Source organism: Eumetopias jubatus, unplaced genomic scaffold (assembly GCF_037043125.1).
Source record: "Eumetopias jubatus isolate StellerSeaLion01/CBP00866 unplaced genomic scaffold, mEumJub1_p1.0 scaffold_5, whole genome shotgun sequence".
Taxonomy (NCBI): domain Eukaryota; kingdom Metazoa; phylum Chordata; class Mammalia; order Carnivora; family Otariidae; genus Eumetopias; species Eumetopias jubatus.
In genome coordinates this window covers 147,041,561-147,057,808 of record NW_028274811.1, presented here as the reverse complement: position 1 = coordinate 147,057,808, position 16,248 = coordinate 147,041,561, and the positions used below count along the sequence as shown (strand labels likewise).

Here is a 16,248-nt window from a genome sequence, read left to right as displayed (position 1 = left end):
GCACTTTTTTCAGCCTCCCCTGAGGCTCCAGGATCATCTCCAGAAGCGCAGAATAACCAAGAGGGTATGAAACCTCCTTCTGGGGTGTTGGGTGTAGCCTGGGAGCAAGCATAATAAAGAGGAAATAATGGGAAGAGGCCATGGCTAGTCATCAGGGGACACAACCGACTTCTGCCTGTCCTCGGGCTCACCAGCTCCGGCTCTCAGAGACGCACGTGGTCAAGGTCATGGCGCAGCTCATCCCTGCTGCCATCTGACCGCTGAGCTGATGTCCTCACTGTCCCAGGGGCGGCACAGTGAACCAAAGACAAAGCCTGGGCCTTGGGGTCAGAGCTTCAGCCCTGAACCTGGGTTTCATATTGCACGAGGTATGTGACCTTGGGCAGGATCCAAACATCTGAGCCCCCATCTCCTCATCTTAAAATGACCTTGACTTGACCCTCAGGATGTAGTGGTGACAGGAAATCATGGTAAGAACTAGCACAGAGCCCAACATGTAAAAGAAACTCATGGGACTGTATCGACTGTTATCATTTATAAACATCTTAATAGACATCAAACTGCACGGCCGTTGAAAAATGGATACTAAAAAAATTTTTTTAAATGTGAATATGATTGGGAAGGAGACAGGTACTTTAGTTAAGCTCAGTTTCTCTTGTTAAACATTACAAAACTCATTTATAAAACCGATTTTTCTTTTTTCTTTTAAGATTTTACTTATTTATTTGACAGAGAGAGACACAGTGAGAGAGGGAACACAAGCAGGGAGAGCGGGAGAGGGAGAAGCAGGCTCCCCACTGAGCAGGGAGCCCGATGCGGGGCTCGATCCCAGGACCCTGGGACCATGACCTGAGCCAAAAGGCAGACGCTTAATGACTGAGCCACCCAGGCGCCCTTAAAATCGATTTTTCTAGTAGGGAATGAAATTACTTATGTTCTACTATGGAAAGTATATTTAACAAAGAAATTACTGCTCAGTTGTTAATTGTGACCCTGTTCCTTTGAAATTGCTTTTGTCAAAAAAAAAATCTTTCCCCATAATACATCAAAAAAAATCTGGTCATATAGATATTAGTTTCTGAAAAATGGATCCTTTTCTCCAGTTAGTGTTAATGAGGGAGGTTTTCTTGTCTTTCTATAGGAAGGGGATGGCAAAGAAACATAATGGAAAGAATTCACAGAAGTGCTTGGGTGTACGTCTTCAGATTTTCTTTTCTCAAATGGAATACTTGAGAGTCAAACTCAATCTAACCCTTTCTGAGTGTGGGGATGCAGAAGACCACAGTCTCTCAGTTTACAATAAAGTTCTAATCTCTCAAGGCTCTTCTCCGAGCGGCTGGACAAGTAAACAGCAGGGAGATTCAGCTCCCTGGATATAACTGTATAATCTTCGCCTCCCAGGAGCGTGATGAAAACAGACAAGTGGCCTCATTCTCCTTGCAGGAAAAAGGGGGAACTGGGAATGCCTCCCGGGCTGCCGTGCCTGGTGGCGGCCGGCGCCTGTGACGTCTTGGTTGGGCTCCACATGCAGCCGTGCAGGAGATTAGGTGGGCGCCATGACACCTCGCTTCCCCGACCTGATGCAGGTGTTAGCTTCTCCGGTCACAGTCACAGGACCCGGGCTATTGGAACCCTGACTCAACGTACCACGGAAAGTATCATGGAAAGGATAAACTGCCTCCTGCTTTGCAAGCCACGAACTCTCATTCTGGCCCCAGAAACACCGCACATACAGCACAGGCCTATGTCTTCCTGCGTGTTATCCTGTGTCACGCCCCCCAAAATCCATTACAACTCAGAGCTCGCTGTGCTGTGGTTGGAAGATCGGGGCCCTTCCAGGGGCATTCCAGCTTGTGACACATTTGTTGGCAAGACCCCGAGTCTCCCTGTCACCTACTAACCATCAGAAACTGGGCAGAATCATTCCTGCGCTAAGTCAGTCTTGGAGGGAACACAAATCAGAACAAATTTCAAGCAGCCATCGGTTACCCTTAGGAAAAATGTGTTATGTAAAAGATAGTTGCTGATAAATACCACTCTTTGTTGTTATTGCTCACCATAGCATCACTGTTAGGGAGAAAGTCCCTTACATTATTGCTCAACACCCTAATACCAAAGGAGGCACCATATGATATACTTCATTGTCTAGAATTATCTAGAAAGGAATATTGCAATAATTTTTATTATACATAAAAACCTTCCTTCTACAAGAGAATGCCCACTTTGCAGAGTGCTTTAAATTTTAAACTATACGCATTATCCCATTTGACTCTACAGCAATTTGCATGTAGTAGATGAAAAGTGAGGTCTAAAATACTTTAGTGACCAGGTCGAGAAATAGCACATGCAGCCTGTCATGTGACTGCCAGTCTCTGAGCCCTGAAGCTTGTGCGATGGAGCACCTTGTTTGAGAAAGAATGACCTGTGAATGGTATCTGTGAGTGATATACCCAAACAGTCCATTTCCATACCAAATCTGCTCTTATGCACCGCCTTGGAGGATGGAGTTACTGAGACCACCGATCCCTAAGAACGTCTGAGATTATGATTTCCCCAAGGGCAATCTTTTGTTGGGGGTCAGAGCACTTAGGCGATATTCTGACATTCAAGTGCTGGTCAAGTTTATAATGTGTACGGTACTTTTCAGTTTCCTGAGCACCTGGGCCTGCGTTTTCCCAAACTGAGCTGTGAAGGCCACTGTGGTCCATGGTGGACACCCCATGGCCAATGAGAATTGGGGAGGGGTGAGGGAAGATGATGGCACTTGGGGTGCCCTGCACCTGCAGGGCTTCCTTGTTCCTCACTCCCCCCAGGCCCACAGGGTCCTGGAGCCTCAGGAGAGAGGCAGTGTCCCAAGAGAGATGGTGCTGAGGACAGTACCGTGAGGACTGTCCCGGAGAGGGGATGCCACATCTCTCCATCTTAGGGGATTAGCTCTGGGCGGAGATGATGCACTTCACATTACTCTCTGCCTGCTCTGCACCTATATTACACATATTCCTATAAAAATAAACTGTACAGATTAATGCAGGAACACCAAATATCAGCATTATTGCTGAGTGTTATCATGCACGGAAGAGTTTAACGCTGACAACTGTTTACAGATGTCATAACATGGTTCCTCCCCTGCAGATCCTGGTGGGTTAGTCCCCAACATGGGAAATGGGTTTGCATCAAAGTCTGCATCCTGGGATGCAGGGCTCACAAGAATGCTAAGGTCCTGATAATGCCATAAACCGCCGGGGCTGCCTTACCTGCGCGTGCGGTAGAACGGGCATCTCTTCAGTGGGACCTTGGCCACGTGCTCCTGCAGGCCCACAAACAGGACACTCTGGCTGTGGAGGATCTGCAGGCTCCTGATGGGCTCCCCCCACCGCTCAGGGAAGAGCTCGATCTCTTCCAGCAAACAGCTGCCGGCAGCCGGAGCCAGGGGTGCCCGCACTTTTTTAATCGTGCCGTAATCTGTGAGGGCAACAGGGAAGAAAGAAAAGGGAAATAAGGTGAGCGGGTCTCTCCAGCCACTCCTCCCCTAAGCAGCCGTGCTTCTCCAGCCTGGCTACACACAGAATCATCTGAGGAGCTTTTAAAAAATGCTGACACCCGAATCCCACCCCAGGCCTGTTCAATGGTCAGTGCTGGAGGTGGGGCAGGTGCCAACATCTGGTATAGGGCTAGCACGTAGCTGGTGACAAGAACCTCTCAGCCACCATGTGCCTCACCCAGTTCCAAGTCCAGACACCCAGAGCTCAGTAAAGCTTCCTGAGGCTCAAAGTAGCCAGCTTGGCTCCATCCCAGGGAAAACATCAGAGGAGAGGAGTCTTCAGGAGACTCTTTTGGATTCTTAGTATCAGAAAGAGGTGCTGACCTTGCCACCCGTCCAGGGCAGACACCGTGGGATGGGCAACCGCAGATATGCAGGACAGCAAAGGATGCACCTTCTCCTTCCTGCCTCAGAAGTTCATCCTTCGCTGTCTCTCTTTCTCCTTTGTCTAGAATGCCTCCTTCCTCTTGCTCTCTAATGCGTGATCTTTGGGATGCCCTTCTCTGTCTCAAAGTCTCAAATTCTTCTCTCCTGCACGAGAGAACATCTGTTCCCAGCCTGGTCTCTTCCTTGCCCTGGGTTTTCTGCCCACCATGTGTTTGTGCTCACTTACTTATAAGCATGGCTATAAGCATGGCCTCTGAACCAGGCATCTCCTCGACCTGGCTGGGGAGAGCACAGAGAAGAGTCCTCTCAGCCCGTGAGAGGCACAGCATGGCCAACGCCACGTGTCAGGGACACAGACCTGAAACACACGCTAATGTCCCCGGTGCACTAGGGCGAGGCCCCTGCTACCAGCCTACAAACCCAGAGCAAGACACCAAACCCACTAGGAGCACCTCCTAAAGCCATCATCAAGCTCCACTAATCAACCCATCAGGATCCCGAGTTTCAAAACATTATAATTCTCATCCTGTAAATACAGAGAATAAGGCCAAGGAGTTATTCCAAAACCAGAATTAAATCAAGAACCTTTGGCTTCGAGGCTTCCTATCAATCCATAAATCTCAATAAGACTTTGGACAGGAACATGTTTCAGTTTTCCATGCCTAATGGAAGTCCTCGGAGACTCAGAATGTTTCATTTAAAGAGAAAAATACACGTGCAGACATATATGATCCTGAATGTATTTTAAAAAGTATATCTGAACCACATCTCCAGTGAATACTTACTATGAATTGACTTCATAATAATGTATGCAGTACTAGTAAACCATTGCTTAATCTTTATCTTGAGCTACCGGGATAAATGTGTTACTTCTGAGAAAGTTCAAGCATAAACAGATTTATGCTATATGCTGGGAAGATGAAAAATGTAGCACCTGTCTTTGAGGAAAGAGTGTGTCTGAGAAAGAGGGAGAGGGGGGAGGGAGAGAAAAAGAGAGAGAGAGAGAGACAGCCTATACAGCAGGCAGCAGACATTCTAACGAATGAATATCTCACAGATTTAAGTGTGCAAGAAAATTTGTATGTCTTCACTACAAAAGTCAACCTAATTTGGACCTGGTGACCACAGTTCCCAGCTGGTGGGAAATTCAACTTCAGTGACTCGGGGATCTTCGTGCCCTGCAGAGAGCCAAGCGTCAACAAATATGTACAGCACCAAACCATGACAGGGACAAGATGGGAGCTTCAGGGAAGGTGACTTCAGTACGGATGGCTCAGCCACAACACCCTGACAGGAGGTTCCCACCAGCAGATGGAAGCGCCAGCCCTCCTGTGGAGCAGTGCTGCGCACGGAGCCCCTGGCCACCCTTTGGGACACTGTGACAACAGAAGACACAGTCTGAGCCAGAGGACAGGAGGGGGAGCCAGGGACTGCCACCATCCAGTGGGCACCAAGGCTCATATGAGGGGTTAAGTGAGAGACCCTTGTGATGACACAAGGACATTCGAGAGCAATGCAGGGATGGGGGTGGGGGCAGGGCGGGGTCAGAGCAGATGGGAGTCCAGCGGGAAAATCGTCATCTTTGGACACTGTCACACTATATTCATGGGAGATATGAGCTACAGAACAAAATGCTCTTCAACAGTTGAACAAAGACCTTGATGTTTAGTATTTAGATTGCTGAAGAATTGCTAGTCTGAGAAACCTACCCAAATGAATAATAGTTCAACTATTAACATGCTTACAAGCATGTCAAATTGTTGAACTGCAGGGAAAAACAAATTTTAAGAGATGTTTAATGACTTGATTTAAAAGAATAGCCATCATTGGTCAAAACATTTCTCTTTAAGATTTTATTTTATGTATTTGAGAGAGAGAGCACATGAGTAGGGGGAGCAGCAGAGGGAGAGGGAGAAGCAGGCTCCCTGCTGAGCAAGGGAGCCCGACACAGGGCTCGACCCCAGGACCCTGCAATCATGACCTGAGCTGAAGGCAGACGCTTAACGACTGAGCCACCCAGGCGCCCCTGGCCAAAACATTTCAAGCATATTTCTGCACACCATGTATCACTTTCCAGCAGACGGGATTGAACACAACTGCAGGGCTGAGCATTTCAGACAACGGAACTCAGCATGGATTCGTGTGCTTGTCCACCATCTGTGCCTCTGCTGGGACTCCTTCACTCTCGTAGTGTCTGGTCATGAGAGGAGGGTCTCGAAGCTCCCCCTGCCTTTGGCACCAGGACCAGCCCATGTGGACCTGAAGTGGCCTCTGTTTTGGTGAAGCTTTTCCTTCCCCAGCCCGTGCCTAGTTCTCATTCCGAGCTCACACCCTGCTGCCTTGGTGTAGAACACCTTCCTCACCTGGATGCCTCCAGAAGACTCGCTCTACTTCTGTGTCTGAAGCGAGTGTCAGGACCCACACGTGACCACGCCACAGACCTTCTACATGAGATGCCACCGCGGTCCCAAGTCACCCGAGGGCTCCCTCCCACCTCCACCTCTCCGCGCGCCGGTCACAGGGGCACCTGCAGCTCCGAGAGCCCGGGAGGGCCCCAGCCCTGCACATACAGGCTCTCTGCCTGAAGGGGCCACTCCGCCACCTTCCTGACTGTGGCCCTTGTCTCCTTGTTCCGACAGCTGGGGGGGTCTTCTCTATGCCCCTCTGCACACCCCCAGGCGGACACCTCCTCCTGGGGCGCCTGTGACGCCCAGGTCAGGGCGTCCTTCACCCTTCGTCTTCCACTCCCACTCTCTGCCCTCTCCTGGGAGCACAATTAGGTCTTGTTCTTTCCATCTCCAGGGCTACTTACTTTTCATTTAAAAAAAAAATTTTTTTTTAAAGATTTTATTTATCTGAGAGAGAGAGGGGGAGCACGCGAGAGCATAAGCGGGGGAGGGGCAGGCGGAGGGAGAGAAGCTGACTCCCCGCTGAGCAGGGAGCCCCACACAGGACTCCATCCCAGGACCCTGGGATCATAACCTGAGCCGAATCCAGATGCTTAACCAACTGAGTCACCCAGGCTTCGTTTCATTTTTTAAGTGAATGACTGAGTATCATAGTTGTGTTCCAAAACTTCTTCTATTGAGGCATGGAACACTGTGTAAGTTTAAGGCCCACCCACCGCGTGCTGATCTGATGCATTTATCCATTGCAACGTGATTACCACTGTAGCACAGCATCAGCTGACACTTCTATCCTGCCACATAATTTTGCTACAAACAGATACATTTTGAACTATGAAATAACCCTGAAATTCCAAGGAAACTATTTCACCTTGGAATACATTAAAACAAAGAAAAAGAAAGCCTGAGTAATCCTGCGTTTCAGAAAAGAGATGGGACAGGTTGAAGGAGCAACATTTCTAAATCCCACAACATTAACATGACACCGCTATTTTAAGCAGTTTAAGCAGGGACTCTAGAATCCCCACCAACCACCACTGGCCTTGTAGGTGGCCAATTGACCTTGTATGCTCCCTCCTGTTACAGTGGAATATTCTCTCCTAGTTACTCGACATATGGTGCAAACACTTGCCCTGGAACAAGAATCTGGCAAAGGCATTTGCCTCTTTCTGTGGCAGAAAGGGAGAGCCTGGCCCATAAAAGAGACGAGTGGGCAAACATTGATTTTGTTCAAAAAACAGTAGGACCCTGGTCAGTCCCAGAGAGCGCTTAATTTTTTGTTGTTGTTTCTGCTTTATAACATTTATCAGAGTTTAATTACTCATTTACTTGTTTTGTGGCTTCTGTGCTTGACCTGAAGCACCATGGGGGGCACACACTATATCAGTCCTGTGCTCTGATATATGCAGAGTGGTCACTGCTATGGGCCTGTGGAGATCAATAAACACACGCTGGGTGAGAGACTCACCGACAAGTGGGGACGAAAGGGAGAAAGAAGGAATGGGAACAGGAACATCATTATCATCTGTGAACTTCCTAGGAAAAGTCCCGGTTAATATTTTTCCCATCGTGGTCTTCAACGAGAGTTATGTGATCAGTCAGTGTGAGGGTAAAACAAGAAACACTATTTCCCCATTATGCAGAGATGTCAGCGAAAAGTGTCATAAGCGAAATAGGAACAGAGAAAATCATTTTAATTGGTTTCATCTGATAAAATATTAACTCTGAAAATTTGCCATTGAAAATAAAACCATATATACCTCCCATACACTGGAAATTCAATACTCTACTCAAAGTGAGTTGCAGGGGGAAAAAAAAACAGAACAAAAAACATATGCCAATGTCAAAAGTTCAGAAATAACAGAAGTAAAACCAATGACTCATCGAAGTAGCAATTAGTAAACGTTTACTGTGCACACACCTAAAGGACAGTGTAAAACCAAAAGCACTTGGACCACTACATGGAAGGAGGCTCAGGGGTGTATTCTTATACAGCAGCTTACGTCGTGGGAAGCCAGGGACGTTATTCTTCATGGTGATTGGTTATAATATTAGAATTTTCTCAAATAATAGGCAATTGGTTAGTGGTTACCTCATGACAACCTTGGGACACAGCTCAAGTTTTTCTTATGATTTTCAAAGGCATAAGCAAAGAAATGACCCAGGTCAAGTTAGCCTTGTAAAAGAAGCAGATTATGTTTTGTTTGCATGACTGACCTACTTTTATCTGCTCAGGGACATTTCCAAGATTAGTTTCCATTTGTTTTTATTTGTCTGTTTTTAACACAAGAACTACATACAACTTTCTCAATTGTTCTTTAAAATTCTGATGATTAGCAGGAAAAGAAGAATTTGGCACTTTCTGTCAACTGTAGCTCAGGTCCCCAAGCTAACACAGACACACAGGACTGGTGCTGCTTTGGCACAAACTCTTGTAACAGTTGCTTTTTCTTCAAAGTGTCAACTACTAAGTCTGTCATGGACACAAATTTGAGAGTCATATTTTGGTAGCTTATCTCTCCAATTGAAAACCAGGTGCACTGTGGGAGAGACAGAGCTACTGCAAGATTCTTAAGACCGATCAAAGCTGATAGGATGGTTGTTATTTGAAAGATATGAACAGTTGTAATCACATGGAAATTTCATGCTCTATTGTACTGAGTAACTTATACTGGCCTCATTTCAGCAGGACAAGCAGTTATGTTTATATCCTAGGGGGTTACCAGATTAAATAAAGGCTGTCCACTTAAATTTAAATTTTAGATAAACCATGAATAATTTTTTTAGTAGTAGTATGTCCTAGTCAGGAGTAGTCATATTTATCTGAAATTGAAATTTAATTGGACGTCCTGTGTTCTATTTGCTAAATCTGGCAACCCTATTATACCCACATTTCATCTGATCAGCTCAGCAAGCTAGTTAAGATGTAGTGAATACAGCTGACCCTTAATGAGCACAGGTTTGACCTGAGCAGGTTCACTTACACGTGGATTTTTTTTTCAATAACTACAGTGCAATACTGTAAATGTATTTTCTCTTCCTTATGATTTTTTTTAAAGATTTTATTTATTTATTTGATAGAGAGAGACACAGTGAGAGCAGGAACACAAGCAGGGGGAGTGGGAGAGGGAGAAGCGGGCTTCCCGCGGAGCAGGGAGCCCGATGCGGGGCTCGATCCCAGGACCCCGGGGATCATGACCTGAGCCGAAGGCAGACGCTTAACGACTGAGCCACCCAGGTGCCCTTGATTTTCTTTTTTTTAAAGATGTTATTTATTTACTTGACAGAGAGAGAGAGAGAGAGAGCAAGAGAGCACAAGCAGGGGGAGAGGGAGAGGTAGGCTCCCCGCTGAGTAGGGAGCCCTAAGTGGGGCTTGATCCCAGGACCCTGGGATCATGACCTGAGCCGAAGGCAGACCCTTCACCGACTGGGGCACCCAGACACCCCGCTTATGATTTTCTTAGTAACATTTTCTTTTCTCTGGCTTACTTTATTGTAAGAATACAATATATCTTACATCTAACATAGAATATATGTTAATGACTGTCTATGTCATTGGTAAGACTTCCAGTCAACGGTAGGCTCTAAGTAGGTAAGTTTGTGGGAAGTCAAATATGCAGGTTGTCAAATGCGCAGGGTGTGGGTGCCCTTAGCCACCTGTTATCCAAGGGTCAAGTGTACATGCGCGATTATTCTCACTTCATAGGTGAGAAAGTTGAGTTTGAGAGAGGAGAAGAATTGATAAATCTTTCTGATAAGCTGCACTTTCCTGTAAGGGATCCAGACATGAAATAAGTGTTTGCTTCAATGTCAACAAATGGGGATCAAAGATTGTAACGAGGAATTCCGAAGTAACAATTAATTTAAAAGCTATTGTCGAGGAAGTAGTGTCATGTGTAGGAAGAGGTAAGCTTTACGGAAATTGCTGGCATTCTCTTTTTACCCCATGAACTCAGCTAGAAGTCATAAAACTTAACCAGTTGGGAGGTAACAAGAAGGAAGTCAACATTCTGACCCAATGGGAGCTGTCTTCTGATGCCCACGGGGAGGACATGCACAGGTGGCACCTGCTTCAGAAGGCACGCTTTCCCCTGGTCACCGGGACCACAGTAACCTCTCCTACGGACCGCGCGGATGCAGACAGTCGGGCAAACACAATGACTGACGTCCCTGCTCCTGTATGCCATCTGTCTAGTGAGGCACACGGAGCCATATTCAAATACATGCCCTGCAGATGAGCAGAAGCTGTACAGACACTTAGAAGCTGGTATTTCTGGGAATCAGAGAAAGAGACAACTACCCCAAGAAACCATCACCAGACCAGACCTCACACAAGTAAAGGGCTTCACTAACATGCTTGCCAGTGGTAAGAGAACTCTCCAGGGCATAAATCATCAGAATGCACATCCAAACTGTTCTTGATACTGATTTTTGTTCCTGACTGATGAAGTCACGGAAGACCAGAAGTGACTCTGACGGCAGGTAGAGAATGCAGACGTAAAACTGGATTACTGGAATCACAGAGATATTCATTTCAACTTCAATACTCTACAAAGCACAGGTTGTAAATAAAATGGTTTAAAAGTTGGAACATCATCACATAAAGGAGTAATCAATTAAATTCTAAAATGAATGAGGGACTGCTCAGGGAAAATATTTATGTAAAACCACCTGAAAGACTGGAGTGTCACTTGAAAAGGACATAAAGAAATTCCCCCAAAGAATGACAGGCACAAGAAATGATGCATGAAACCCTGCATCTTGCCCCCCCCCCCCAACCTCTACCCTACAGGAAAATGTCCTGCAGCAGATTAGCTACTGAGCACTCCATGGAAAGAGTAAATGAAATGAGAACAAAAATGAACAAAAATAAATGTGGTTTTTAGCAGGAAATAAACAAGTATTTTGGCTTCAATGAAAAAAAAATATATTCTTAGAGTGGAGGGTGGCTGGCAGTCAAGAGAGCTTCCAGGACAAATTCCTACCGCATTTCCTGGGAACAGGATGACTTGCTCATGGCACCTGGGGAAGCAGCAACAATGATTAAAATCCACAAAACCTTCGAGAGTACTTATGCCTGCAGGTGGAAGCTGACAGAGTTTGTCTGGACCAGCACCATCCAATGGAAATATATTACAATCCACATAATTTTAAATTTTTTAATATCTACATTTAAGAAGGAAAAACCAACAGGGTAACAGGTGAATTAATTTTCATTATCTATTTTTATTTCACCCAATGTATCCAAAATATTGTAAGATGTAAAATCATCATATGTAATTAATATAATATTGAGATACTTTGCTTTTTTTTATACTAAGTCTTGAAAATGCAGTTTCATTTCAGACTAGCCACATTTGAGGGGTCCAGTAGCCCCCCAAGGCTACAGCTCTCATACTGGACAGTCTGGAGATGCACAAAGCAGTCCTAGCTGCTGCCCTAGAAAGCCCCCCAAAAAAGAGGCAGGACGTTCATGACGGTTCACTTCACCCACAGCATGACAAGCTTCATTGGACGGCATTACACATTTTGAAACCTGCCATAGGATTTCGCTTGAATAAAGGGTGCCCCTCCACACCAGGGCACTAGCAGTCTAGTTGCTTCCTATTGCAGGTACGATAACCCAGGTCTCTAAAGGTTAACTAATAACTCACAATTATCTATGGGCGCCTGGGTGGCTCAGTTGGTTAAGCGACTGCCTTCAGCTCAGGCCATGATCCTGGAGTCCCGGGATCGAGTCCCGCATCGGGCTCCCTGCTCGGCAGGGAGTCTGCTTCTCCCTCTGACCCTCTTCCCTCTCGTGCTCTCTATCTCTCATTCTCTCTCTCTCAAATAAATAAAATCTTTAGAAAAAAAAAAACAATTATCTAGCTAGTGAGTAAAGCCCTAGGACTAAACCTGGCCCCACACTCATCTCCCCACTTGGCATCGCCCGCTGACAGTCTGCCCACAAGCAAGCGACAGATGTCCTGTGAGAGAGAATTCAATCATTGTCAGATCATTTCAGAAACTTATGGATTGCCACAAAGCAATCATAACCATTAGAGAAGGTTCCTTCCTGTTCTTTGTCTGCTCCATAGTTTTCCTTTTAACTAGAGCTCAAGCTAGTCCCTACTCTTCTGTGGAGTGTAGTTTCTGAGAAAAGTATCACTTTTCTGAGAAAACGAATGAGCCTGAAGACCTCGCAAACAGAAAGGGTGTGGGTGACATAATCTTTTACCATCCATGGCATGAGCAATCAACATGTTACAGCTAACACAAAGAAGAAGAAAAAAAGTAACCAAAATTAAGCTAACAAGGAAAGAGAAGCGCCGGTGTATGGCTTTATGTATAAATAGGTAAATATAGACAACTTTCACTTTCCTAATTCAGTTCATTTTCTGAATCCAACAAGACAAGTCCATGGGGAGAATATGAGAGACCCCACTAGAAGGGCCACCTCTAATTGCAAATGGTCTATCATCATTATGTTTTCTTTTTTTTTTTTTAAAGATTTTAGTTATTTATTAGAGAGAGAGGGGAGAGAGGGTCAGAGGGAGAAGCAGACTCCCCGTTCAGCAGGGAGCCCAACGCAGGACTCAATCCTGGGACTCCGGGATCATGCCCTGAGCGAAGGCAGTCACTTATCCAACTGAACCACCCAGGTGCCCCCATCATTATGTTTTCTGAATTAAAATTCCAAACAGTCCCAGAACATTAGAGATGGAGGGGACATACAACGTTATTTTGAATTTTGCAGGTGAGGAAAGCAAAGCCCAGAAAGGTTAAGTGAGTGCCAAAGTTCACACTGTTGGGCCAGAATTTAGATCTTCTTCTTAGCAATCAAGTGCTGGTTATTTCTGTTTTAAAAGTATGGAAGGGGTAATATGTAATCCCCGTAATAGTGCATCAGCATCAGTATGGCTCATGAAAAGATCAGGGGGACCGATAAAGGGTGTATGAAGTGACAGTTGTTAATCAAGACAAAGATGAAGCTATGATTTATGGACAAGTGCTTATCTTACCATAGAATTCACTAGATAGATAACTAATGTGTAAGTGGTGCCAAGCTCAGAATCGATTTGACTTCTCTTATCAGGCTTGGGGCTCTCACTTCCAATAGCTTGGGAAGCAAACAAGAGAATAATCGGATGAAAAAAATGCCTTCTATTTAAGTGCCATCTTTAAACAAAGAGCACTTAAGATGGCAAAAGATATTTAATTAATTAATTAATTTTTTGATAGGCTCTAAGCCCACTGTGGAGCCCAACACAGGGTCTGAACTCACAACTCTTGAGATCAAGACCTGGATCTCAAGACCAGCTGAGATCAAGAGTTGGATGCTTAACTGACTGAGCCACGCAGGCGCCCCAAAAGATATTTAAACAAAAAAGCTTACAATAAAAATAAGACCCTTAAACCACTATTTGCTATATGTAACATTAGCTTTATGTATTGTAAGCTCTACTGTACATCATTCAGTTATTACTGGTTGAAAATAAGCCATATTTTTAACTTTGGGGGCAAAGAGCTGATATTTTTCTAATTTTCAGTGTTCACTTTGCTTACTAATATGGACTGCATCGTTTTACTGAGATTCCATTCTGCATCTTGATAGAGATGGCCAAGTACAATAATCTCTCATTTGTTATGAAAATAAGCCTTATAATAATATAGACCATGAGTTATTGTTCTGTGTTTCAGATATCATGACTCAAATTCAAATGCAAAGACGCTATAAATTATAGATTTGACTCAATTTTTTTTACCTTGTATGATCAGTGTAAAATTCATATTAGTAACAGCCTAGTATTTTCAAATACTGTCATTTATTTCACTTATTCCCCTTATATATATGATCCTGAGCTAGTAAAGCAGCAGGAGATGATACAGTACATGTGAGATTGTGAAAAATGGATGCATTTTGATAAGCATTATAAAATAATTCATACAGATGGTGCTGTCGCTCAACGACCTTTATGCTAATGGTTCTGCTGCTCTTTGGGGGAACATCAGACAAAACTGAATGAGCACTCAAGAATGAGCTTTCAGGTATCTGAGGAAAAGGTCGCTGATTATAATCAATTTCTTTTTGGAGGATTTCTAGAATTTTAGTCTCACCAAAATTTTAGAAGTTTATAAAAACAAATCTCTCTCTCTTTTTTTTAAGAAAGAAGGCGAGAAGGAAGAAGGGAGGGAGAGAGGGAAGGATAAAAGAAACATGGTCAACTCAACATAATAGTTACTACTGCTGTGATTAAAAATGATACTTTTTGAATTTTCATACTTGTATATGATCAGACAGCCTTCTGCAATTCACTAAAGCCTGGACAATGAAACAATTAAGCTTAAACAATACTTAAAGTAAAATTCCTTATGCTCTATGTGTGAAGTGGCTTTAATTCGATGAACTTGAGAACCCTGAGCAATGCGAAAAGACCCAGAGAAATTGATTCTTAAGTACAGCAGCTGGAAGCACTTCCAAAGCACACAATAAATATATATTTCCTCTAAGGTGCAATAAAAACTCAGAGGGCGGAGTATAACAGACTATATATAGTATATGTGTGTGTGTGTGTCCATATATATATATACACATATATATATATATATAATTTTGTGTCTTGTAAAAAAAACAGTCGTAAGAAGCAAAGGAAGTGCTGGTTCAGAAAAATGTGGAATAAAGATGCAGAGATTATTGCAAAGCATCAGATGGTTAAACGTAATCTTGACCGCATTCTCCTCTTGTTATGTCTCGATGTTTCATTATATTTTAGCAGTATTTATTATTGAGCTTACCCTGTGCTGAATCCAGTACAGAAATTAAACCCATAACATGGACACATGGCAATTCTGACAATGGTTTCCTGTGCCCGGGCTGGAGACTCACTGTGGACACCAAGACCACTAACTGGGAAAGCTAAATTATTATCTTTCCAATTGTGCATTTGACTCTCTTTGATTCTCTGCCGCTGTATCCAAGAGACATTTTTAGTGTTTTGTCTCATCGACCCAGAGATCCTGCAGAGTAAAAGGAAACCTTTTGTATTTGCATCCATGACTGTTCCAGGCATTTTCAGTGAGGTAATGATGAAATGCCCTCCTTCCACTCACTGGGCGGCATGTTGCCATAGCAACAGATCATTATATAAAGTTCATCAATTCAGCTGGTCATTATCCCAAAGTCGCAGACTGCTAATATGTTATGAAAGTTCTTTCTTTTAACTCCTAATTGGGTAAATGAATTGAACTGGTTTTGGCACTGGGAGCTCAGCATTGCATTTATATAAGTAAAAGGGAATTAAAAGGGGAAAACAGGTCTTCGTGGCTATTATATGCTTAAAATGGAGATTTTAATCAACTCAGTTTATCAGATTCAACTAATGGCTTTTTTTCGCCAAAAAAGAGTATGTTAGCCTATTGAAGCATCTTAGTCATAAACTGCATGCAACATTCTTTGATCCCAAAGTATTATTTTAAACCATATTTCCCCATCCTCGCCCTTGGTACAGAAGTTCCAGGGAGGCAGGTTGTGGGGCATGTAGCCTGGCTTCTTCACTGTGATCTCACTGGCATCTGGAATGGTGTCTGGTACACAGCAGGTGCTCAAGCAGAGCACAGGGTTCAGAGTGTGGACTCTGGGGCCCAATGGCCCAGGTTAGACTCCTCGCTCCAACTCTTACAGGCCACGTAGCCAAGAGCAGGCCGGGTACACCTCTGTCTCCTTCGCCCTGGGTCCAGCTCCTAGGGTGGCGGCCACACAGTGAGCTTCTCTATGCAGAGGGCTTGGCCGGTGCCTGGCACACAGCGCATGTAAAAACCCACTCTTATTATTTTCTCGCTACTTCCAGGATTATAAGCTCTACTCAAGTTCTGTCTAAAATGAGCAAGCTGCTGCTTCCATCAGTCCTTGCCTCACCTGAAGCTGGAGGGGAG

At 44.5% G+C, this 16,248-nt stretch overlaps 1 protein-coding gene across 2 annotated transcripts in view; it reads right to left on the bottom strand.

Moving 5' to 3' along the window:
* SEMA5A (semaphorin 5A) overlaps window positions 1-16,248 on the bottom strand; it is a 307,625-nt gene that overhangs the window by 99,717 nt on the left and 191,660 nt on the right. For both annotated transcript variants that reach the window (XM_088023722.1, XM_028122663.2), the window contains exon 10: window positions 3,255-3,462. In XM_088023722.1, the coding sequence (XP_087879848.1) occupies window positions 3,255-3,462 (208 nt within the window). The remainder of the gene's footprint in view (window positions 1-3,254; window positions 3,463-16,248) is intronic.